This window comes from Mastigoproctus giganteus, chromosome 2 (assembly GCF_048544385.1).
Source record: "Mastigoproctus giganteus isolate SK-2022 chromosome 2, ASM4854438v1, whole genome shotgun sequence".
In the NCBI taxonomy this organism is placed as follows: domain Eukaryota; kingdom Metazoa; phylum Arthropoda; class Arachnida; order Uropygi; family Thelyphonidae; genus Mastigoproctus; species Mastigoproctus giganteus.
The window spans coordinates 82,894,212-82,921,462 of NC_143576.1; the positions used below are offsets into that span (position 1 = coordinate 82,894,212).

The 27,251-nt window shown below is 38.8% G+C and overlaps 1 protein-coding gene and 1 long non-coding RNA gene across 2 annotated transcripts in view; one reads left to right on the forward strand and one right to left on the reverse strand.

The window, feature by feature from the left end:
• LOC150089372 (uncharacterized) overlaps nucleotides 1–11,099 on the forward strand; it is a 36,900-nt gene extending 25,801 nt beyond the window's left edge. Inside the window, exons 4-6 of the mRNA XM_090389278.1 lie at nucleotides 5,117–5,182; nucleotides 6,870–6,924; nucleotides 11,010–11,099. Coding sequence (XP_090245404.1) covers nucleotides 5,117–5,182; nucleotides 6,870–6,917 — 114 coding nt within the window. The 3' untranslated portion in view covers nucleotides 6,918–6,924; nucleotides 11,010–11,099. The remainder of the gene's footprint in view (nucleotides 1–5,116; nucleotides 5,183–6,869; nucleotides 6,925–11,009) is intronic.
• Nucleotides 1–27,251, reverse strand: part of LOC150089371 (uncharacterized) — a 200,324-nt gene that overhangs the window by 49,458 nt on the left and 123,615 nt on the right. The window contains exons 2-3 of the long non-coding RNA XR_016547930.1: nucleotides 11,504–11,575; nucleotides 10,979–11,063 (exon numbers count right to left, since the gene is read on the reverse strand). This is a non-coding gene — a long non-coding RNA (uncharacterized LOC150089371). The remainder of the gene's footprint in view (nucleotides 1–10,978; nucleotides 11,064–11,503; nucleotides 11,576–27,251) is intronic.

Genomic DNA, 27,251 nt, shown 5'->3' on the forward strand with positions numbered 1-27,251 from the left:
GTTTACCCTCCTAGCATTTGATTGCGGTTAAGGGGTGGATGTAACTTTTCTTTACCTGATTAAATAAACAAATCGTTCTCAGAGTTAGTTTATATAACAAACCCTTATTACGAGTAAACTGTTGTTGTAATAGTGTTTTAGGAGCATCAGCAACTAAAGCCATATTGCTCCGTGTATATTGTCTGTAAATTGTGTTCTATGGCCGATTTTCTGTTTTGCTAGACGAAAAACCCGAGTTTTCGGGAGAAAAAACCATGTTATCTGAGACTAACTAACTCAGCCACGTTGTGAAAATGCCCCATAAAAGTTCCTCACGTCATCGACGGGACTCTCGAAATCTGGTCTTCCAACCGGTGTGGGGAGCGCGGCGATTCTACCAAGTGTACTACCCAGGAGGGCTTACTAGTAAGCTTCATAGCTTATTTTAAAGTCCTTCATATTTTTCTTCAATACCTTAGTCACTGCCGATTTAAAAGCTTGGCTAGTACCCAGATTTGAGTTTTCCCGTGCCTTTAAAATAATAATATTCTATTGAACAGCTTGTTTGTTTGTTATTTGGTTTTTAGGAGCATTAGCAACTAAGGCCATATTGCTCCAGGATATGCGGTGGTCATTCCCTGACCTTTCCGCATCCTCCATATTTGGTGGTGACGGGTTCGAACCCCGGTCTAATCAAGAAGCGTGTGCTATGCACTGCTGCTCCTTCCCACCTGGCCACGGAGGCGCCTCTATTGAACAGGAGCCGAAGCGGACTTGGTTGCAACAGTGGCGGCTGAGGAGGAGATGGCCTTTAATTCAGGTGCTGGAGAACCACGTCATACTTGAGTATAAGTCAAGGTGGTGGAAACAGGATGTATAGGAAGAGAGAGACATGATTTTCATTTTCTTCCAGTTTGGTCTGAAGCTTTGTGTTCTCTAAGATACGTTTATTTAAAGCATGTTCAAGCCCAGTACCGAAGAAAATTTTTGGATACTTGTTTAATCACTTTGTTGGATTCTTTAAACAAATAATCCTCAAGATTCTTACGTAATAGATCTGCGACCTCCTTAGGTGGAAAATGAACAAAGGGTATGGGCGGGACCTTTTGGAAACTCTACTTTCAGAATAAGTGGTGGGATCAGCACTCCACGAGGATGCAGTAGAGTGCCATAAGTGAAATCTGCACTTAGAGAAACATCAAGTTGAGGCTGTATAGCAGAAGTACAGTTATCAGGTGTCGAAGTATCACCAGTAGAATCAGAAGCAGTCTCACAGACAGATGGAGAATGTGCAAGCGAGGCACAGATGTCACATTGAGAATTTAATAACTCAATTTCTGAAGATTCCAACCCCTTCAGAAGACTGCACATTAGGAGAAGCAGAAGTGTTGTCAGAAGACACATCACTAGAAGCATCATTATTATCAGGGTCAGTCGCTAAAGACAGAATTAGCCTGTTCTTGAATTGGAGAGGACCTTCCAACGGTTCTGTTAGTATTGAGAGACAGTTCACAGAGTCAGTGAAGTATACCAGATTAACAGAAGTAACAACAGTAGCGTAGCCAGGGTAGGGTCAGCAGGTATCCCCTGACGCCGAAATTGTGTTAATCTTGCGCGTTTTAGCATTAGGCGCCTTTTTTGTGAATGTTCCTACTGACAAAAAAAAAAAAAAAAACTGGATACGCCTCTGAATAACAAGCAGTATTTCTTGGTAGTATTTAAGTAATATAGTAATATTTGTTAATTTATTAAGTAATTAGTTAATTTGTTTATTAAGTCATATATAATGCAGTCAGGCATATAATGCCCTCATGTAATGCAGTCAGGCATATAATGCAGACTCATATAATGCAGTCAGGCATCAAGAACGGCGGTGACGCATTAGGCACAGCATAAGACAGGTGTGTCTTTTACGTAGTAAAGATTTGACTTACTCCGTCATAACTCTACATTTTACGTAAAAAGCGTGCGCAGGGGTTGGCGAGCAAAGCGAGCAGGGGGCGAAGTCCCCTAGTGGTAATTATAATAATAATAAAATTATCGGTGTTTCCTGGTAGCAAAGTAGGCAGGAACAACTGAACAACCCACACTGCACAAAAAGAGCACTAACTACATACATTTCTGGTCATTTTACAGAGTTTTGTATATCATAATAGAGAACCATGGCAGATCGGAACTAACGTTAAGGGGTCGCCCTACGTAAGACACAACACGGTCGCATGATCGGCACACTAAGGCAGCCACAGGATTGTGCCAGAGTATTGACGAATTATCCGAGTCCGATTGTTCGGTTTGTACATCATCATACTTACACTCATTAAAGCGTTTCCCGAGCAAGAGGCTCAACAACGCAATTTAACTATTTACATCGCCCTATTTAGCCTTCCATGCTGCAGAAGGAAGTTTACCATCCCTAGCCCCGTGGAGGCAGGTCGCTACTACCCTTTTAAAATTAACAATAATTTTTTCACTATGTACATAGAAATCAGATTGTTTTGATCAAACCACAATCAAAAATCTAATCAACAATATCAATTTAGAAATCATACATAATAATATATTACATTAATTTAGAAGTCAAAAATATCTATACATATATATATATACACACACACACACAACTCATAATAAGCAACGACAAGCAGTTGCAACATCCGAAACTAACATCCGAAAGCATGCGGGAATAATGAACATACGGTTCAAGTAGTGTCTAGAGCACTACTGCTATTTACAGTTCTTAGGAGCACTAAGGACACGGACCACATTGTACAACCCTGTACACCAAGGATAACTTCGAACCTTGTCATTCACCATATACAGCACATGCAAGGATACAGTCACAATCTCCAAACCAAATTCCCACTGCAACAGCAGGGCAACTGGCCAAGAGCACTAACCACCTGTGAAACATGACAAACGTTACCAGTGGCCATGGACATTGTCCATAAACAACTTTACTCTTAATCTGTTCTAAATAATTCTTGTAGATGGGACAATCTGTACTTCGAACAGAATGGTCAGAAGCATTACCACACTTCTTACAGTCACCACCAAATACGGAGGATGCGGAAAGGTTCAGAGAATGACCACCGCATATCCTGGAGCAATATGGCCTTAGTTGCTAATGCTCCTAAAAACCAAAAAACAAACAAACTTCTTACAGTTCACACAGGCTTATCAACCTGTTTTGGACACTCTTTGAGAAAGTGACCTTCTCCAGCGCAATGACCGCACACATCTTTGAATTTACAGTTCTTTGCTAGATGTCCAAAGGCTAGGCACTTGAAACACTTCACTGTGACGTATATATCACAGATCTTGTAGGACGACCAGTGCAAGAACACTCTGCCACTCTCGATCAGGATTTTCCGCAACTCTGTGGGAACCACAATGATCCAATTCTTAGTGTCTTTATTTGCAACTTTTGCCACAGCCCTAATCCAATGCTCTTCTGGAATAGTACTCTGCTGACCCCCACGAGAACTCTAGTTTCTATCATACAACTCAGACAAGAAATCTTCTTTTTCGACATCAGCATCTACATCGTAGATGATGAGACGACATCCAGGCTTCTTGAGGACCTCAGTCTTCATTCCCTTGGCCTTAATGGTCTCACACGACAGTACCCTTTGAGCGTCTTCTTTGCTAGCCACCTCCAGCACGACTCCGTTGTCTCTAATAGTTCTCATGCGACGAACAGTCACATTCTTGAGAACTGGCTTAACAGCCTGTAAAACGACTTCTTTTACGGCTTCACTGGACTTGAGACTGTCAGAGTCTGACTTTATAAAAATGGCGTGCACTTCCGCCTTCTTTTCTGTACTCGCACGACATCCGCGTACGAGGTAGGCACAACACTGACAGAGGACTGACTCTTCAGCTGTGCCTTAAGCGACTGGTTTTCGGCGTATACTTCGATTGCCTTTGCTTCTAGTTGATTCCACATACCTAGGATCGCATACACTGCCGCCCTGTTTGCTTTGTTTGAGTCGTTAAACCTGTAATCATGGAGCCTCTAACGCACAATCTTCATGTCTTTGAAGTTTTCTTGCGGATCTCCTTCGTCATCAGAATCCTGACTGAGACGTTTCACTGCAGTTCTCTGAGTAGACTCGTGATCCATCGAGTCATTAGTTGAGTCACTATCCAACAAGACTTGTAGGTCACTGGGCAATCGTTCGAGCACAACTTGTGTCGAACCCAGCCGAACTCTCCCAGCACTGCCGTCTCCAGTGACAGAAGCACCAGGAGCAACAACCTCCATCTCCTCACCGTCCAAAGCCTTTGGACCCAGCTTAACCTTTGGCTGGACAGACAGTCACCGTTCTTGACAAGCCTTTAAGAAATACAGACAATTATTTGCAACAGTACTTTCAGAAATATATGTATATGGCACAATACCTATGGGCTTTCCGGAAACAATGCTCGATTCATTAGAGTCCCGCACTACGCCATTCACTTTTGACCGTTCAAGTCCAACGGTCAAGGCCTACTTAGCTGACCAGGAGTTTCCTGGTCGCCCACTCCGGATTACGTGGAAGTGAGGCCAACCACCTAGCAGTAGCTACTGCACAGTTAAATAAGAAGTCTCTTATTTGGAACAATAAGATCACTATAATAAAGGCTAGATCAAAGCAATGAGAACACTGTGCACCCAGACCGCCAAAATAGTACCGGGGCTGTTCGGTTTGTACAGTGTAATTACTCTTATTATTATTATTTTCATTTTATTTTATTATTTATTTTTTGTTTCTTTTGAATTTTGGCCAAAGTAATCAAAGCCGTGAGGTGCCGTCATTATATCATGTCTATAAATTGTGCACTCTAAGGTAAGTTTTCCTACTTTGCAGAAAAAGAAACCAAAGTTCTTGAGTGAAAACTCCATATACTGCTCGCCCGAAACCGCTTACAGGCCTCGATCCTGGAATGTACCCTACAGAGAGTGATAATGACTGTGATTATAATCACTGTACTAACCGCTAACGTATCATAATGTACATAAAATAAATAACTAAATATTTTTATAGCGTAATAGCACATACCGGTAACTGTTAATGACTGACCAAGTAATAATATATACTTGAACAATTGTATGATGGCTTGCATTTTCATTACACAATTTTATTGCTCATTTCAGACCAGAAGAGCCAGACGTTGCGTTTCTGATAAATATGGGAGGGCGAGATACGATCAAGCAAGACGGGTAAGCAGCCATTTTTCTCCTATGTATTCTCTGCTAGCCACAGGATTTTACAGTTCTCAAAAGTGACACCAGGATGTACTTTGCGCTATATACTGTCAGTGCAACATAAATCTTGTGAACACACACACTAGTGACGCGTACGTGTTAGATACCAAAAAATGTATGGACACAATGGCAAGCAAAAGCCAATATGGTTCTGCAAACGAAATCTCGAACTTTGTCGGTAAAGCTCTTAAAAAAAAAAAAAATTAAGAGGAAGCTTTTCCCAAAATGGACCTTGCAAAATGAGAAAATTCATGGGAACAGATGCTTGTCTGTAGCCCTGACAGAGGATGCTGTCCAATTTTGATCAGTTTTTAAGCTAAACCAGTTTGGCTTAGCATAATAATTCTAAACGCAGATGACATCAAATAAATTATAAATGTAACGATTTTTAAAGTAAAAAAAAATTCATTTTTTTTTTTATAAATTTAACTATATCACTATTTTGCTGATTATTTTAAAACTAATTACATTTATAATTCATTTGATAAAGTAGCTTATATTTCCATACAAGACGGAGAGATAACATACGAATAATATTTCCTAATATAAACCCTCGCGTAAACAGTCTCGCGCGGCCAATAAGTCATGAAAAATTATAACAAAATTTGTGTACAATAAACATTATAGGTCCTCTAGCAGTCAACAAGGATATCAGCTTACCCCCATAACATGTTCCCGTACACTACTGGATTGACCATTAAGTCTAAGAATGCTTTCTTAATGAATTACGGGGTGGGGGTTAACATCTGTTCCATAATATCGGTCTGTCTATATTAGTCAGCACGATACACTGATGCATATCCTCGTTTGGATAGGTCTAGGTTCGATTCCCATCGATGTCTCGATTCTTCAATCGAGGCTACAGTTAGCTCAAGCAGAGTTAATAGGGTTTTTCCTATGAGTTATATCAGGTTTTGTAGCTCGAACAACATGCAAATTGACTCGTGAACACACCTATACAGATGAATACACGATTTGGATGTGAGCAACAAGCTCCGTTGCTTTTAAAATAATTTGAATTTCCATAACATCACCTATGAATATGTTTAATGATTAAGGATTTTAATTATAATAATAATCACAGGTAGTGGGTTATTTTCCTTTTCCCAGATTGTTGTGCAAGGACTAGAGGTGAGGCATATTGCACAAACAGGCGAAACTACAAATTCTGGGCACGAACCAGGAGAAACTTGAATGGAACCCCTGTGCTCTTTAAAAACAATGGATGCCAAATCAAATATCGGGCGCCATCCTTGCGTGGTGATGGAGTTGGCAGCATGACAGTTTCACCATTGATGACATTAATTGGAAGCAACAAGATCTTCGTGATGGACATGGCAGACTCCACCCAACGTGTCAATCCATATACATACCAGAGGGCTCTTTTATGAACCGGAGTCGGTTTGATTTTGCTTTCAATTTCATCATATTGTCTTGCATTGTCGCCTGTGCTGAGCTGAAATATGTATCCCGTTTAAACGTGTTTATAAAGAAGTCCGTTTACCATTTATTACCAATTACTTCAAAATTATATATTTGTTATTATCCAACTGTTTTGACACTGTTAATGATTTTTTTTTTTTTTTTTTTTTTAATTTTTAAATAGTCAATGTAAAAATAATCAATTTAAATAATCTTGCAGAGATGTATTGGGGACGGAGAAGAGAGATACGACTACTGCAATCAATAACTACAAAGTAAGTACGGATTCATTGCGCTATTGTGTCATCAAAACTTCTGATATCCACTAAGTAAAAAATTTTATTGCTTAAAATTACTGGATTTTGATAACCCTTTGTTTCAAATTTGCAGTTACATATTATTTGCGTTATTATTATTTGTCAGGAGGAAGTTATAGTTCTCTGCGAGGATTTTATGTACTTCAGATACAAAGAGTGTGGGGAAGATTAAAAGATTAAGCGAAAACTCCGGTTTCAATGAACAAATCTGGGTTATTGGGGAAAAGGACTGATGACTTTGAAGAATTTAAAAAAGGGGTACACGTCAAGCACTCAGCTGCCCAAAACGACACTAGAGCTTATATTCTTGCAACAGATAGCAAAAATTGTCAAAGGTGGGAAGCAACTGTCCCAGGGAAACATGCTATGCATAAAGGAAAGGTGGAATAAGATCAATGGTGTATTCGGGCTGGAACGGCGTTCGGGTACTTTTTTCTAAATGTCATAATAGAAAATCATTAAATTTATACACCTAATATTATGAAACAATGGCAAAATCAAAGGGGAGGGAGAAATAATATCTATTTTACCCATTGCTACTAAAACTATATATTAATAGTAATCTTTAAAATTAAAAATTAATAGATTTATTTAAAAATTTATTTAAAAACAAAAATATAAATTTCGGAATGAAACTTGAACGTTTCTTACTAAAGTACAATGTGTTAGATAAAGAGATCCAACGAATGAGATATACTGTGGTGCGTGCGAACGCTGCATTTTGATTCGACATGAGCTGAACGCTAGAACTGGTTGTTCTATGAACCGTGAGTCTGACGTTTGATTCAGTTACTGTACAGTCGATGTGGCGTTATCATATAGTCTTCTGAAGAACGAGCGTTCCGGTACTATTTTCTTAGCAGTACACCTCTGAATAAGACACCAGGGTATGTCTGCCAGGGACAAAAGTTAATGATGTGGTACAGTTAACTTTTAAAGGAATAAAAGAAGGTGATATTCTTGAACATCTTCGTACTAATAATATTAAGCACAGGCGATTTGGAGAATTTACTTCGTAGGTATGAAGCAATGTTGAAAAAATCCGCGAATTGGGACCAAATTTCAAAGTGTTATGTTATTTGGTTTTTTTTTTTTTTTTAGGAGCATTAGCAACTAAGGCCATATTGCTCCGGGATATGCGGTGATCATTCCCTGACCTTTCCGCATCTTTGGAAAGATGCGGAAAGGTCAGGTGGTGACAGGCTCGAACTCCGGTATAATCAAGAAGCGTGTGTTACGCACTGCTGCTCCTTCCCACCTGGCTACAGAGGCGCCTATTTCAAAGTGTCTGGAATTCTGTCCAGACATTGATAGGAGGGAGGACATCATGAGCTCGATGTCAGTCAATTCAACTCTGGAGAGACCGTACAAGATTTATGGGTTAGAATTTTCCCAACGTGGCCTATACTTGTTAACAGGAGGGACCTTTTTTTTTTTTTTTTTTACAAGGACATAGAGAGAGAGAAGAGGTACAAGCATATTGCCTGACGTTATCGAGGCAGTATTAGGTGGATCGGGAAGCTGCTACTTTGACTGAATTTACAGCCTAACAGATTAATGGGAGCCATAAACAGATTGGTACTGGTATTTCTGGCGGAAGAGCTATTGTGCTCTTAAGACCATACTGTGCCCCATAAACAGCGACGAAACTGATTCTTGCAGTTCTTCTATTGGGACATGCAGCAGCCCGAAAGTAAGGTGGGAGGAATTACAAGGGTGGGAGGGATTTGGGTTACTAAGAGCATAAAAGACACAATATACTTCATTATACGCAATGCTAGGAGAAGAGTAAATAAATTTGATGCGTTGATCAGGTCATCAAATGTAGACATCTGGATATGACATGCGGTGTCACTAACACAGGAATTTCAAAATTTACGATGTGTACAGAAGAGACATTTTAAAAGAGAAAAAAAAATTTAAAGACAATTTCGAATATATAAAAAAGTTTTAACTTTCTTCTTTTAAGGAATAATTATAACTGTAAGTGAAACGTTATCAATTTACACATTTTGATTTTATTAATTAACTGTGAAGAATTTCTATCAATCTCTTGTATATAATAAAGGTCGCTCAGTTCCATTTTTTTTTTTATCGACACTGAAATTTGTCATGAAGCTGGCGAGCTCTATAACCGCAGCAGGGAGGAAAAAAATGTGGCTCATGTCGGCTAAGCCTTCTCTTCCACATACCTTCGGGGATAGATAAAATAATAGAAACACCTGATATGAAAGTAGTAGTTTTTGTAATGGCTGTATGATGTATTTATGAACATGCCCTAATGACTTTTCTCATTGCAGGTAGTAGTGCAGAAAATACAATAAAAGCCGATGTTTATTTAGAAGTGATATCAAAAAGTACAAGAAGAAATGACTAACCTGTCTGAATTCCAAAAGGGTTAAATTCTTGGTGATTACATTTAGCAGAGGCATCAGTAATTAAACAAATCAGCAATTTAATTATCGAAAGCGATGTCTGCATTATGGGAAAAAATCTGATAAGAAGAATTTTGCAGAAAATCGAAGCAGACTAAAAGATCGCTGGACAGTGAAAAGGACTGTAACCCGAAAGCATAAATCACTGCTGAATTAAATGCGAGCCTCAGAAACTCAGTTTACCGCGAGAACTTCATAAAGCTGAAATCTATGGCACAGCCGCTATTGCCAAGCCACTCTTTACCAATTGTAATACTAGAAAGAGGATGCATGGTGTAAGGAGCGCAAAAATTGGTCACTTGATAATTGGAAACATTTTCAGAAGAATCATCATTCGCACTTTTTCCAACGGAGAGTTTATATTTGACCAACGGCAAGGGAAGCGCATCATCTTGATTGTCTTGTGCCAACCGCCAAACCTGGAGGAGGATCAACAATGGTTTGGACAGCAATATCTTGGTATTATTTAAGCCTTATCATCCTGAACTGGAGAATTACTGCCACTGATTACCTTGGATATTGTGAGTGACCCAGTTCGGCTCCTTGTGCTAGGGCGAGCATCGAGTGGTATTTGCCCATGTTGGTGGTTGCCACCTGATGGCAGAAAGGCCTGACAAATACACATTTACACTTCACGCCGATGTGATTAAGAGGATTTTTTTTCTCTCTTCATGACAATTGGTGGAGATGGACGAATAGTCCTGGTGCCACTGTGAGACAGGTATACATGTAGCATAGTCCTATCATCATCCTGAACGGGAGAATTACTGCCACTACCTTGGATATTGTGAGTGACCAGGATAAACCTGGTCACTCACAATATCCAATATGGTGCAAACATTGTTTCCCATAAACGATGCTATTTTTCAACATGATAATGCTCCAATACACACAGCCACATGTGTTCAAACTTGTTTTACAAAAGGAGCAGGAAACTGAGGGTAGGCATCTCCTACGGCCCGCACAGCCACCAAACTTAAACGTTATTGGGCCACTGTGAGCATATTTGGAGAGGAGAGCGAGAAGCAGATTTCCTTCACCATCACTATAGGAGCTTGAAAAGTTCCTCCATGAAGAATGGTCTAGTATCCTCTTAAGACGATTCAAGATTTATTTGCATCTATTCCATGTAAAATACTGTTTTAAAGGTAAGGGTTGGCCAAACACCATATTAGTGCATACCTGTAACTCTTATCACAGGTGTTTTCATTATTTTGTCAGCCCCTGTATATAAGCAAATGCAATTAACGCTTCTCCTCCCCACATGTGTTCATAATCGTTTTGTTTCTGTCTTCTTAACGTTCTACTCATACATACTAAAGTCTTTAATACCTTTCATGCTTAAGTTCACCTTTAAGTTATACTGATATTACAAGCTGATTCAGACCTCTCTTGTTAAACTTCGAATAACATTGGGTAGTTAACAATAAAGAAATTCCTCCTCATTTTCAGAATGCTATTATTAAATATTTTGAACAGTTATACGAAGCCTGTAGTTGCTTTTTTTTCCAAATATTGGATTAATAACTATAACTTCATATATTAGCTAAGTTAAAACATTTACATATTACTCTTACTTGTATACTGAGATTTTCATTTTCTTTTCAGTCCTGACCTTTCTTGCACTTTATGCGAACACTTCTTCAGTTGATGCATCGTTTCCTACACGCAGATATAATAGACTGCTTATAATCCGAGCTGTTTCATAAAAATAAATTTGTATAATAATCATTATTAGTAATAAATGTAAGAAAAATCACGTATAGAGGTAATTTCTTACTGTGGCTGTTGGCGTGGATGATGACTAGAAATAAAACACGTTGTTTACATTTACATAGTCTGCAATTACTGAATCACTATATCGCATGCAATGAAAGCAGCATAATGGCATTGATGAATGCCCATTTAACAAAATATCGATAAGAAAGTAAAAACGAATGATGTGTAATGAGTATTTTCTTAAAAATAACAAGCCTGAAGGCCCGTAATTTTGAAAATAAACAGCAATATTTAGTTTTCATGATGTTAACTAGATTTATTAACACACAATGCAAGACACACAACTTGCAAAATGAAAAAATAATCTTACTATTTAAATCTACCGGCAGGAGGATGCAGTGGGCAAAGGACCTTAATGTTTCATCGTGTCACTGTTCCGGAATTAGAATATTAATCTACACAATGGAAGAGAAAACCCACATAGTCTGAATTATCAATATACACTCATGGTAAAATAGTGGGTAAAAGTTAAGAAATTTCCAAATTTACACCTTATGTCAATCAATATCGGTCAAGATTTCAATAAAATTTTTATAAATTAATAACTCGAGAATAATCAACTCATGAAACCCATAAAAAATTTAACAACAAATTTCATATCTCACGATAATGACGGTTATTATAACTCACTCAATTTTATACACCTCTCACGCTCCATTTGAGAGATGTACAAAATTGAATAACCTTGTTGGCAACACGAGAAATGATCATACCTATCATGCTGCCAAGAAGGTTTTTCAGAAGGTCAGTAGGCAATAAATCTCATTCATCTTTGAAGGCAAATTTGCGCTCATGTAAGTTTCTTCGGGGAGGACGAATTACAGGCTTCAGGTTTGGGGACTCTGCTAGGGCAGCTCCTTACGTCCATAAATGAGGATCAACTGCTCCACCCTGGAATAACCTCAAATATCTCTAACCGTAATCACTAGATTGATGTGATGTCAATGCTTTGCCTATAAGTTATGGAGAGGCGTATGGTTACTAATGGTGACGTCTGACAATACCATTATTCTTCTGTCACCAAAACTGTCTATTCTATGTGTTGGTTGGCTGAAATCGTGCATCGCGTTCTCTCCAAATGTTAACACTGTCGATAATCACTACTGAAGGCTGAACCTCAATGAATAAAACCTTAATCCATTGTTCAGTGTCCCAGTTGCGGTGTGTTTTATTCCAAGTAAAAGCACCGTAAAATAGCTCTTTTGTGGTGCTAGTTAGAGGAAAAGAAGATTTCGAGACATTGTATACCTCGATGCAGCACAACCAACATAAAGGACAACTATTAATGATCTGGAAGAAATTGCTGAAGCGAAAATCACGTTAGTTAATGTATGCAGTACGTTACATTTAAGGTGCGTACGATTTTTATTTCTTAAATTAATTGATATTTTATTTTTCTTGATTAACAGACATAAGGAAAAAAGTAAATAACTAATTATCTTGTTATCAATTAATTATTAATTAAGTAATAATATATAAAATTAATTATTTTCACTTCACTATACAACGTAATATTCACTGAACGTTTCATAATAATTTGTAATCACGGCACGTGAAATGCAACACGTATTTCAGACTAATTTCTCTCTGTCTAAACATTAAAAAAAGTTTTCCTCCTAATATTTATTCGAGCCAATGAGAGAAGAGGGCGGGGCAAATACGTCACTACAAATGCGTAAGTAAAGAATTACATAGGTCATTTCCTGATTAGATTTCGATCAGTGCGTTACATTAGTATAATGTTATTATTATAGAAACAATAACAAAACTATACAAATATTTACAAAATACTAAACTATTCACAATCATACCTTTACTATATCGGGATGATGGCTCCCTTCATCAGCTGATATTAATATACAAAAAACGTTAAATGGAAGGATTACTGGGCAGAATCAGACACTTGCTGTTGACAATGTAAAGCACGTACGTGGGACGCATGCCAACGTTCGTCGCATTGCAAAACAACTGCCTCCATAACGTTCATAAATGCAAACTCTGCAAATTTATACTGACGGCTCCAAAAGTGAGAGCGCTGTGGGTGCTGTTGTGGTTCTACCAACATCAATAGTTGTCTCGTTACCACAGGAATGCAGTGTTTTCACAGCAGAACTCTATGCCATTAAGATGGGGTTGACCTTGATTACTAAAAACTCCACTCAGAAGCCATCCATGGCAATTATCGCTCTCCACATCCATTGATAAATCAAATAACTCAAATATCGGATCTTCATAACAATAGGCAGTGTCACTTTTTGTTGGATCCCAGAGCACACTGGAATACCAGGAAATGAGCATGCAAATAAAGCAGCAAGAAATCCCACTGACAATGACACTATATGCAAATTCCTTACAGAGACTATAAACTAATCATACACCGAATACGCAATGAAAAATGATGATATATTTGGGATAACCAGTTAAATAACAAGTTACGAAATATAAAACAGAATCCACAGCTGTGGAAATCTAGTTTCCGCTCAAACAGACACGAAGAGGTTGTGCTTGCCAGAGCACATATTGAACATACCCACCTTACACATCTCTATTTTTTTAATCTATATATAATCTTTATTGTATACAAAAGTGGTATATACAATACATCCTTCACAGCAGCAATGCCAAGGGTTGCAAGGAAATAATCCCCCCCCCACTATGCTTGCACTGTGATTCACCACTAACTGTGAAACATATTCTTATAGAGTGCAATCATTATTAGTCTGCCAGATCCACATCATTCCGTTCCCTCCGTAATTTGAATGAGTCTCTTCAACTAAGACATTATTGGAGACAACTCCAATTTATCTGAATTTTTACACTATCTAAAACAGATTAATATATATATGCTCTTATAAACTCTTTTTACTAATCTGTACAGGGTTGGGCCGACCGGGCTAGCCAGGTGGGTAAAGTGGCAACCCAAAGGTCGCGGGTTCGAATCCCGCCTCGGGCTTGGATCAAAGTACTGCAAAAACCTTGGGAGGTGCATTATGGCCACAGAAGCCGATGCGCCAACAACTACCAAAAAAAAAAAAAAAAAACAGGGTTGGTTTTTATTTTTTGTTTTTTTGTGCCCTTGCGCCAAAAAAGTTCATCAACCTCGTGCACATTCTTCCCTGTCTAATACATGACCATGCCTGGTATCATTTATTATTATTAAAATCAGTTTATTTCCCAAGAAACCTTGGGTCACCCCGGGACGGCTCTGTGCCAGAAGGGAGTGAATATTTACAGCCTAAGGTGCGAGGAACACATGTACAATAAACAAGAGTACATGTGTGCTCGATCTGAGAAATTTACAGGATTAAATATACAAAATATACAATAATATGCAAAATACACAACAATATACAAAAAATACAGTACTATACAAAACATAATTGCATGAAGACAAAAAGTCTTTGTCAAATACAAATAGGCAAGTTAAAAAAAAAAAAAAAAAAAAAAAGTCAGTCGTGTCCAGGAGCAGGTGAGTATCATAGATTCATTAACTGGTAACAGTTCTTTAGGATTTCCTTCCTGTAGGGCTTGTCTTCACAGAACCTATCAGGGTGGATCCTAAATTTATTGAAAATCCGAAGACAATTGGCAGGAAACATATTCCTCAGGGAATCAATGCTTGACAACGTAAGACGCAGAGGGAGACAGGTTGGGGTGCTCCACTCTTGCCTTCCTCGGGCCAGAGATTAATGTGGATACAGATGGAGCATCAATTCGCCCCGTTAGAAGACATGCAAGCGTGAGGACATTTTTTGTCATGATGATATGTTTCCAGGGAGTGGTGCACAGATTTGCTTGTAGGATCGATCTGGAGATAGTTAGGGGTGGCCTACCACCCTGTTCATCCATCTAAGCAACTAGTACTCTAAACTGAGATACTTGTGAAGGTATGAGGCAGGAGCAGATGACCAAATTCCTGATGCATAGAGAGGGATCGGCATAATACACCTCAGGATATGCCGAACAAGCAGCGCTGGCTGATGAACACCAACGAGCTCCATACGCACGGCTCAAAGAGCCGCGTGCGTCTTCTGCCTCATCCTGACAAAGTGAGGCTGAAAGGTGGGCTGCTGCATCAACACGCCAAAGGGTATTCACACATTTGGGAAACACTATGGTCCTAACTCTGACTAGACCATAGGAAAAAGACGTCTTACAGATCACATGAGAACAGTGTGGCAGAATCGGTGGAATTACTCCAATAAAAGCAGCGTAATTAGAAGCTGCATACCAGGCATTGGACGTGTTTACCCTATTTCCCCAACCTGGTACTCTCCTGGACTTCATACCACTTACCTGCTGACAAGGCATGGCTCCTTCAGGAAGAAACTATACTATTTTGGAATCTCGGACGTAGCCCACTATAGCTGTGGACAAGAAGAAACTTGGGAGCACCTGCTCTACGAATGTAATATCTATGAAGACCTCCGTGGCCTGCTGTTTACCAAACTACCCTCCATCCTTAGAAATCAGGAGGACATAGTGCTGCAGGAAGAAGAAAACTATAACGCTTTCAGCTCAAAATCTCTTCGCGAGGCAAAGAGCACCACCACCCTGAAACAAATTTCGGACTTTGGACCACCGAATAGACACAAAGAACACAACAGGCCATTAACGACCAGCTGAGTGACTACAGGACTTGAACACAAGAGACAGTGACAACCTACAGCAAATGAGTCTTTACTGGATGCAACCAAACACTGGGATACACTACGGACCTAGATGCAGCTGGCCTGTCACGTGCAGGTGATGCATCCTGGCCTTTGCCGAGACTAGGTCCATCACCTGGAGAGTCAAAGTGGACGACTTAGATTGCAGCCTTGCTGCCAACTAGCCAAATGGTGACCCAGGTCCGACACCTTGCTGGGTCTGCTTTATCTTCTTTTCCCGGCGGGGAGCGACATCCCTATCCCCATCTTTCGGCTACCAAACCCACTTATCCTCTGGTGTGGAATGGGCATGCCCACTGAACATTTAGGGGCCACCTTCTCTATCGGTCCCGTTCTTCTCTTACCCTCCAGCCATCCTCCTCCCCACCCAAATCTGTCTAACTTCACAGCCCCACATGCCAAAATTGTAACTACACCAAAATGCTTGCCCGACCCTTTCGGCCAAAAATAAAACTCATTCAGCGTACAGTCCCTTCTCGCTCTTAAAACAAATCTCTATGACCAAACAAAAAGCATCAACAGCGATTAAAGCGATTTTTTTAGGTCCTAGCCTAAATCTGAGGAAAGTAGGTGGCAAGACCTGCCAGCGTACTGATTTCTTACTGGTAACACTTGGCCAGCCTCCCCGTGGCGCGGTGTGGGCAACATCGTGTCCAATCAGGGGCCCGACGGCCAATAAGCCAGATGAACAATGGGCGCAAAAGACTTCACTATACACGATCCACACACTTTTAATCTCTGGCTTGACAAGATACTATCACTCGATACAGCGGAGATGGGAGAAATCCCAGGAACCACTAGACCCTCAGCATAACAAATACTTAAACATTATTGCTGACCAGGTACACCCTTTTATGGCAACGGTCTTCCCCTCTAGCGGTGCCGTCTTTCAGCAGGATAATGAGCCATGCCACACCGCCCGGATTGTTCGAGACTGGTTTGCGGAACATGAGGAAGACTTCCAGGTATCGCCCTAGCCTCCAAATTCCCTACACATCAATCCCATCGAGCATCGGTGATTTGTGTGGAACAGCAACTCCGATCTGCGGCGTCTCAACCACAGACCTTTCAGGAGTTAAAGGATCTGCTGGTTACGTGTTGGTACCAGATACCACAAGACACATTTAGAAATCTTGTAGCGTCCATGCCTCGCCCGATACGAGCTGTTTCGGCTGCACGTGGAGGACCAACACTATATTAGATAGGTGTTCATAATGTTTTGGCTCAACGGTGTATAACTTATGTATAAATAAGTCGTAGTTAACGGAATCAAATCCATGGGATATATCAGAATACATTACGTAAATTCTGTGACTGGCATCTGCGGAGGTAGACGGTGCCAAAAAAGGCTAGCAAATTAGTTATTATGCATCCTTCTCTACGAAAACCATATTGTTGAGGGATAAAGAAGGGTGTCTAAAAAAAGTAAAAATTTTATGACAGAGTATTGAATCCAAAACCAGCCAGGGAGTTTAGGGTAATCGGACTATAATTACTAAGTTTGTCTTTACGTTTCTTTTTGTGAATAGGAAAGATAAAACAAAATTTAAATGTCCAGGGATAAATACCTGCTGAAACGTAGAGGTTAAAAAAAATGTAGCATTTGAACCATTAAAATGTTTATACTTTTTCCTAAAAATACATGTGGCATTTGATCTGGACTTTTAGAATAATCTTTCCTTTTTCGTTCGGTTACAGTCTTTATATTTGTCTCGTAGGTCATCGTATTTGAAAACGTTTCTTTGCAAGGGATATGAGAGACATCATATTCAGATAACATAGAAGTAGTTTATTTAAAATAGTTCGCAATTGGCCGATGAATCTGTTATATATTTTTCATTCAAGTGAATTGATGAAATAACTGAGGTCTTAGTTGATCTCAATGATTTATCATGCTCAAAAATGGTTGAAATCATTACGAGATTTTATACTGTTGAAAAGAGTTTATATACTTCTTATACAAATCGTTTTTTTTTATTTTTTTTTTATTTCTAGTTAAGCGAATGTCATTATATGTCTGCGAGGATTTAGTTGAATGAATCTGGAATGAAGCTTGGATTGCTTTGACAGCAAAGAAATCAATTCGCGGTCAAACACCAACCTGGTTATTTTCTGTTCCGTTTATAATAACAAGGCACATTTTTGGCAATTATTCCGTTTATAATAACAAGGATCATACTGAGAAATTATCATCATTAAATCATTAAGGAAGAATTAGAAGTAGATTATTCTATTAAAGTTAATATTGTCAAATCTGTGAGTAGCTTGGACCCAGTGAGCTTTCTTAAAATTGAAGCTTTGATATCGGTCGATACGAGATGTGTTCAAGTAATTTAGATAAAGCATAGTAGCTTTATAATCGGAAGGAAGTAAATCGATACGAGATGTGTTCAAGTAATTTAGATAAAGCGTAGTAGCTTTATAATCGGAAGGAAGTAAATTATTACCTACTTCCCGGGAAATAGTTCCGTTTGAAAAGACAACATTGAGAGTATTATTCCCACGTGTCGGATTTATTTTGCAATATTTTAGATTGTATTTGAATATTATATTTAAAAGATTACGGGTGTTTCTGTTCTGTAGACCCAATGATAGAGATATATGTGGAAGATTCATATCGTCTATCATAATCGTGAAGGTAGATGATGAGATATTTTCAAACAAATCATATAACAAACAATCCAGACTGTTGATGACTGAAGACGGTACAGGTGGCAGAAGGTAGAGAACGATTATAAGAAATAAGGAATTTCAGCAATTTTTGACTAAAAGAAATAAACTTTGGATGGTAGAAAAGTATTCCGATCTGATTACTTTTTAATATCTGCGTGGTATAAAAACCAAGATCCCACCATCTCGACTGCCCCTGTCTCATATAATATTATAATGTCGAACCTTGATAAGCTCGTCAGGAATGTGATCGCTAAGTCATGTTTCTGTAAACACATATTATATTATAATCTTCAAGAAGTTGCATATTAATAATGATCCTTATATTGCAAAAAATGCCTTCAACATTTTGGTAATAAATAAAAAAGATTTTTACCACGAGGTTGATTAACTGAAGTTAGATTATTTCTTGACCACGAGTTTAATTGCTATTGAATAGATAACTTGATTTTCTTGCTGCGGAGAGGGGTGAATTAAAAGTCCCCTCAGGCCAATGTGCTGAATCTTTAATTATAGGCACCGCTTTAGGTTCACAAGTTATACAGAAAGAAGTATAACGAGATTATTTAGTTTTTAAGCTTTCAGATATTAACTAAGATATCCTGAAATTAATTAACAATATTATCTTGTGTTACATCCCGTGACAATATCGAAACAAAGAATTTATTTTTATATTAGCAGTAGACAAGTTATATTTTTTAAAATATTCAATAAATCCCCTAGATTCCTGATATTCGCTCTGGCAGTAGGAGAAAGAGAAAGGATTTGCTCTTTCTGTAATACAATGAGTGTTTTGTTTTACAACTGAAGTATACAAACAAATCAAAACAATAGCCGTAAATTTCGGTATAGAATCAGAGACACTATTTAGAGACTGTCTGCTTTTGAACAGTAGGTAGTTCAGTACTCTTAGGTTCCTCTTTTTCCACCGACGTAATTGAGAAATCCGTTGAGTCAGGTGTATGGTTAAATTCTACATCTGTTTGTTTCCCAACTGTGAAAAGATCAGAATCCGTTCAGCTAACTCGATCGATTTGTCAGAACAAGCAGCTGCACGAGGGGCACGGTCTGATACTGGATCAATATACTGTATTTCGTAGCAGATAATCGCACGTTGAATGACCTTGCCTTAAAGTTTGTTCGTCTCTTACACTTGATTTTAATATTGGAGGAGTACTTTTTCTTTCACTTAGACCTTTCGGAATAGCATCACTTGAGATGAAAGGACCATGTAGTAGACTTGAGTTCGTACATGTAGTCTCCAGCAAATCCAATCTATTCGAAGCATTGATAGTAACGGTCAAGATCAACTCTTGCTTATTAGATCTCGGTGCAATATATACACCCACAACCCCCGATGCTCAGACAATCAATGATATTGCATCCTGGCTAATAAATACGCTTCACACATCTGCTATCCACCTCATCTGTGGGGATTTTAACTTACCACCAAATCTCCAACATCTTCATGAGTCACTTATGGCTAAGATTGCACCTAGTGGCCTCAGGATCATAAACGAAGGCCCAACTAGAGGTATTCATCGCCTGGATCTCATATTATCGTCTGGTTCCTGTAGCGTCGACATTAAACCCGAAACTCACTTTGAATCCGATCATGAACCCATCGTAGTCCTATTGCAGCTCCCAACGCCCAACTTTAATGTCTCCCACTACGTCAAAAGGAAGATCATCATCTCTCCCACCTTCCTACAACCGAACAGATGCCTTTATGCAACAAGATTAATTCCCTGGGAAGTTCTCGAATCAGGAGATCCCGAACTGGCTCTAGACATATTAACTAGATGGTTGCACACTGTTACTATGTTCTCAGCAGCTAAAGAGGTCAGTATCTCCGCTAGAACTAATGCTTGGTGGTCTTCGGAGCTAAATTACAGTTTCAAGTGCAAACAGTCCCTCCATAAACAATGGAAACAGTCTGGTACAGCATATGACCGAACTCAGTACTCCAAAGCTAGAGCACTGTTTAACAGACTGAAATCGCAAGCCATTAAAGAATACACTGACAAGACCTTATCCAAAGGCAAAGTGCCATATACCCGTAACTCTGAACCAGATTCCAATTTCAATCCAGTTGAATGGATCAACTATGTAGCCAGATTCCAAGACAACATCACACAACCATATGATTACCAACCAGACCCCATTTCAAGTCCAGATGATGAGCTGTTTTCCATTCAAATCAATCGACAGTAGCTTCGTCAAGCCATCAACTCGCTGCGTCCGTCATGCGCCGCTGGCATCGATAATGTCCCACATTTCATCGTAAAGTGCCTCAGTCCATATATCCTTGATCCTCTGCTCTACTTGTTCAACTCCATCCTCTCTCATAGAGTGTTTCCGGCATCCTGGAGCAAATACAGTCTTGCCCCACTACCTAAAGTTCAACTACCAAGCCAGCCGAAGCACTATAGACCGATTTCCACTGCATCCACGCTCCTAAAGCTACTGGAAAAAGTCCTTCTTCCGCATATAACACGCCATTTTCTTCCACAATCATTAAAACAACTCTATTATGTTCTCCCTAATAGATCAACTGTCTCCAACCTTCTGGCAGTCCAAACGGAAAATTTTAAATGCATTTGAGGCCAAATCAGAAATGGCGGTTGTTTATGCCGATATTGAAGCTGCTTTTGATAGCCTCAACATCTCAGCCCTTCTGAATCTCCTAACCAATTTCTTTCGGATCAAAGGTGACGTTTTCGCTTTTCTGCACTCGCTCCTCCGGAACAGAACAGTGTACCTCACTCATCGTAACCTCTGCTATACCCGATCCATCAATGCTGGTGTGCCGCAAGGTGGCGTTTTATCGGGGTTACTTTTTACCGCCCTCCTTATTCCGTTTGTGTGTAACAGAGATGATGTCATTACCTACGCCGACGATATAAAGTTCCTAACGGAAATACCACCATCAGCCGACAGGGGAGTGATCACATCGGAAATCTGTAATAAGATCACAGCTTTCTCTAGCCATCTCAACCATTTCGGTCTCAAACTGAACCCCCAAAAATCCGTTATTATGGTTTTTTCTCTGAAGAAGTGTCCCACATCCATACAACCCTCACTGCAGGGTGCAGTTATTCCAAGTGTTACTAAACACAAAGATCTCGGTGTAACCTTCGACCCAAACCTTAGGTTCAACTGTCACATCGAATGTGTTCTACGCAAGATCAACCGAATGCGCTGGATTGCCCGTCAACATCTTCTTCATAACACAGACGCAAGAACCACAATCAGATATCTGGAAACCATTGTGTATCCTACCTTTCTGTATGCCTCTGAAATATGGGCATCCGCAGTACCTCCTCTCATGAAGCCCATCTTCGCCAGTGAATACTGGATATTGAAGTGGGCAACCCACAAACATCGACTCCCCCCTCAGCAGAGGGCCACCAGCATGGCCGACCAACTCCAAATCCCGCGGCTGCCTCAAATAATCAGCATGAGGAGAACTGTGACCACAGTCAAAATGCTGGTTGGCAAAATCAACTCCCCTGACTTCTGGGATATATGCCAGTGGCATGTTCCACTTCCGTCCTTACGAGCCACCCCTCTTCTTCAGCTACAACGGAACAGGCTGAAGATCAGTGACAGATTCCTACCTGGACAAGTACTTCCTACAGTACAAGCCCTGCTAATGATCGGAGTTGACCTCCATAAATTCGCATCTGATCGCAATTACAGGCGCTCGTTGGCCGAACTTGTTCCCCTTTTGTTTGGCCCCTGATGTCGACTCATACTGATATCTCCATCTGCTATCTCCTATGAGGTGCATAACGGCACGTCGCAGGCAAATCGACGAACTGTCTTCACAAGAAAATGCAATACCGAACAATAATTTGGCACTGTGAAATTTTCTGACTTGTGTGAATATGCTTAAATATGTGCTTTGTACATATGAACGTGCACATACCTTGGTGCACTGTCTGCCTCACAACTATGTACATATTCATATCTATTGAATGGCTAATGCTACGTTTTTAATTGTTATGTAATATTTTATACTGCACAAATTTTTATACAGTACATATTTTTATCTTACCCTATATCATTGTCAAGCCCCTGGCCTCCTGGCTGTGGCGGGCACATTATTGTATCTTTACTGTACAATAAAGATTTTCTTCTTCTTCTTCATGTAAATGACAGTGAAGTGTTGGTAAAACTAAAGCAACATCAGATCATTTTATTAATCTATGTGTCCGTCGAAGACTTCCTTAAAAATATATTGCTTAGTACCGAATTTGTTTGTACTAGTACATTTAGCAAAACGTTATTTGTATTATTAGAATCCATAATTTGGGATTTAAGGTCCGTTAATTATAACTTCATTGCATGTTGGTTAATAAGAATCTTATCAAGGGCATTCCGATATATTTACTTTAGACAGTTTTCTAATTTCGATTGTAGCTGTACAATAGATAATGTTTTTCTACGTTGTTCACGTTCAGCATCCTAAAGCCCTTGAATTAATTAAGATAGAATCCATAAACGACATGAAATTAATTAATTTTTCGTCGTTGTTATCATCTAACTAAGCATTTGGGATTTTAAAAAAATATTATCGAGATAATCGTCAAGAAGATTCTCCGAAGAACGAGGAAGTGTACTAGTACTAACAGTGGCAAATGATGCAAGCTTATCACGGCATTAGCCAAAACAAACACACATACACACAATTCACCTATCCATTCCCTCCAATAGTAGTTTCTCTAGTTCTTTCTTGAATTTATTCAAACTATCCACTTCCACAACAACGGATGGAAATTTATTCCAACAATAAACCATCCGTTGGCTGAAGGAAAACTTCGCACATTTTTATGTTGTATTTGTATTTTTACGGTCTATGGCAATATTCTGCATCGAGGTTGAGGGGAGAAATCAGATTTTCATTTCTACAGTCCTTAAAACGAAAATATTTAAGTGAGGCTTGATTTAGTTTGCTTCTTGGCATATTTCGCACCACTGCAGGGGAGGACAGAGATATGCTCTGTCTGTAAGGAGATCTTTATATGACATGTCTGTATATGACATGATTTTCATGCTTTTATATCTTTAATTTTCGCAGATTCTTATCGTCCAGGGAAAATAAACGTCAGGGAGCTAATAAAGCACTGTTAAGACTAGCACAAACTTAAAAACCTGTCACTAATACTTAATAAAATCGATGAGTCAAACTAAAGAGCTCACCTGAGGTGGAATACTGCAAAAATGTGATAAAAGTTAATTTTTTATTTAAGAAAAAAAAGTTAATTTACGAAAATGCAAATCACTGAGACAAAATGCCTTCTTAACACAATCTTAATACTACCTACCTCAGGTACATGAAGGAAGCAGAAAAGCATGTACACTGTGCTGTGCCACTTCAGGAATCCCAATATCTACAAACAACATGCAAAAAGCTAGACACAGTGTGCATTGCATGAGTATGAAGATAGCACTAAAATTGCTTCTTCTTCAATGTCTTGGTCTGGAAAAGTAGCAGACATGATTATCGACAAGATCCAAATCGCATTGGTGTCAGTGAGTATTTGGACTTTCATACCCATGTTTTAGATATGTTTGGAAGATGTTGACTAACCAAATATCCGTTTATTGGCCGACAAATATAGTTCAATACCTTAACCACCTACTAAACCAAGGCGAGAAGGGTTTACACGGTCAAGACACACCATCAAATAAGAATTAAAATAAATGAAAATATTTTTAACATACAGTCATTCACGCACTTACATGAAACAAAATGTATTATAAGAATATAATTCACAGAGAGTTAAGGCGTACAAGTTTTAATTATATCTTCTCTATGATATCCACTATTCAAAACAGAACAGGGTAAGGGTCAATACTGAACATCAGCCCGAGAGAGAGAGAGGGATAAGTAATAATCAGTCGAGCAAGGAGAATCTGTAAGCTAATGAGAAAAAGAGGCGGTCTTTGCTTAACGTTCCTTAACATGCCACCCAAATAAACCCCAAACAGCCGGAAGCCCAACGTCCAGATCAAATTTTAATGAATTAAGAATAATTATGACATTAGCTTAACTAGTAACCATCGTGAACAACGATCGATCCTGAATACAGAACGCTTCCTAAATAATCATAATCATATCATCGTCAACATGACGAAGGACGGGTCATGGTCACGATGCTCCAAACCTTGGTTCAAATCCCACCTGAAACCTTACTTTAAAAGTAAGCAAAAACACCACAGACAGTGGAAGAAATACGGCACTTCATCAGCACACATAAAATATAAAAAGAGCAGAGCATTGTTTCAACTCAAAAAAATTCAGTGATACAAAAATTATGTTATGTCCACGCTAAACCACAATAAAACAGCACTTTCTACAAAAACAACAGCTACCTTACAGCACGATCTAGTTTCTGAATGGATAAGATGGAATATGGAAACAAGCAGATCTGACATTTTCACTGAAGGTATACAAAACAGATTTATAGCATTTAATTCCTAGGAACAAGCAGACAAAGTGCAACATGATGTGTCTCCGGATCAAGCCCTGCTAATTAACCAACTTGTGAACAAGAATACAGTTCAGCGTGCAGTTAACCAAACAGGCCCTGATAGTAGTGAAGGTCCTGACGGCATCCCTGGTTTTATTATTAGATTGTCCAGCATATACATTATTGATTCGTTAGTGCATATCATTTCCAGGTGCATCTGCCAGCCATTCCTTCCAAGACAGTCGAAAACTTTCAGGATTATTATGATTCCTAAAAAAGCTTGCAGAAATAACCATCCCGGCCATCGACCAATTGCTGTTTCGTCAATAATTACTAAAATCATGCTCCCATATCTTCAACATGCAATCTTCGCTAATGCACCTGTCAATATGCATTTTGGTCCTAGACGGCGCTTCACAACAACAAGCCTAGCTGACACCATTGTACGCATCCAAACTGCGTTTCAAGATAATGCGATGTATTTTATTTTCACATCAAAGGTGCTTTCGACAACATAGATCTCAAAAAAGCTTTTCAAATACTAAAAAATCACTTTCTCGTTGACACAATGATTATTTCCTATCTTCAATACAGCCTAAATCGCAGACTTCTCCTCTTTCTCACTAGTACTGACGATATTCTCGTCACAACCTCAACAGGCATTCCCCAAGGAGCCGTTCTCTCCAGTACTATATTTTCAGCATCTCTTCAACCACTTCTACAAGAAAATCCAAATCTACTGGCATATGCCGATGATTTAAAGTTATTTATAATCTCCAAAGCCAGTGATGATATTCGCAAAGTTATCAATGATGCGAATTCACAGATTTGTGAAATCATCAAGTACCTGAAAGATCTCAATCTGAATATAAATGCAAGCAAATCTGCTCAAATTACTTATTCTCTTCAGAAACAACCCAACCACATAGAAATAAAAATTGCAGATGTCCCAATCCCAAATGTTTACGCTCACAAAGACCTTGGAGTTGTTTTTGATAAAAATCTCTCCTTTAATGCCCACTATTTATATGTTGCTCAAAAAATTCAAAAAGCAAAATGGTTAATCAAACAAGAAACAGCAGCGATTCAATTAGATAACGATTAAACAGTCATTAAGCATGTTCAAATATTCATCTTTCCCATTCTGTCCTATGCTTCCGAAATCTGGTCTGGTGCTCCTCAAGTAACCGTCAAGAAATTCCTTGCCCTAGAATATTGGGTTCTTAGATGGCTTAGTAGTAAGCTTCGTTTTCCCCATACAATATCCAGGCAACAGCTTTATAAAAACCTAAAAACAAAGCCTCTGCAACAGATGATCAACGAGTCTGGAGTCATGCTTCTTGCAAAGTTAATCACTTCTGCATGCGATTCACCAAACTTAGCCAATATAATAGCTGTCCCCAACAGGGAAAATTCAAGAAACCAGCAATTCAAATCCAACCTCTCCAGGCTCAAACAAATGGACAGAATGTTCCCCAATTCATCTCTTCACCTCATAAATCATCACAACATTGATTGCAACAGGTTAATCAACTCTGAAGCCTACAGGAGTCAGATCTCCGACAAAATGAAGAAAAATAACCCAACCCAGTAATTGCAATTGAAGGCCAAAATATCCTGTTCTGCAATTTTTTTAAATTCATAACTAAAATTCCTAGCCATTGTTAATATTTATATAAAATCTGCTATGTACATATACTTTTATGTCATTCCCTTTGTATTTTTACCTGCCCCTTGCCATGTACTGTGATGGGCTTGCTGTATTTGCAGAATATTTATTTTTTTATTATGATCTTGTGAAATGGCCTACCCAGTCACCAAACTGAATCCAGTATTACGCTGAAGTACTTAGCAGCTATTGTGAATAATATACAATAATTGTTTTATCAAATATCATTGAAATTAAACTACATTTCAACCGAACCATTTTTCTGAGACCTGGCATCACCGCCCTACAGACTAAGCTGTATCCCATAAATCGATAAATATTTCTTCTTTTTTTTTTTCTTTTTTTTAATAAATTAAATTTTCTGAATTCCCGTCGATTGTCATGTGTATACTTTACGTTATTTTTATTATTGTAATACAATCGCGTCGTTTCGCATCCATTTTTTTGATACTGAAAATGGCGTCACGAAACATTAAACATCATTTATTTATTATTTTTTTTTAAATTACACAGCTTTAATCTCCTAAGAATCATTGATTCCCTTTGTTACGAGAAACTCATTGCACGAGTTAGGATATGCAAT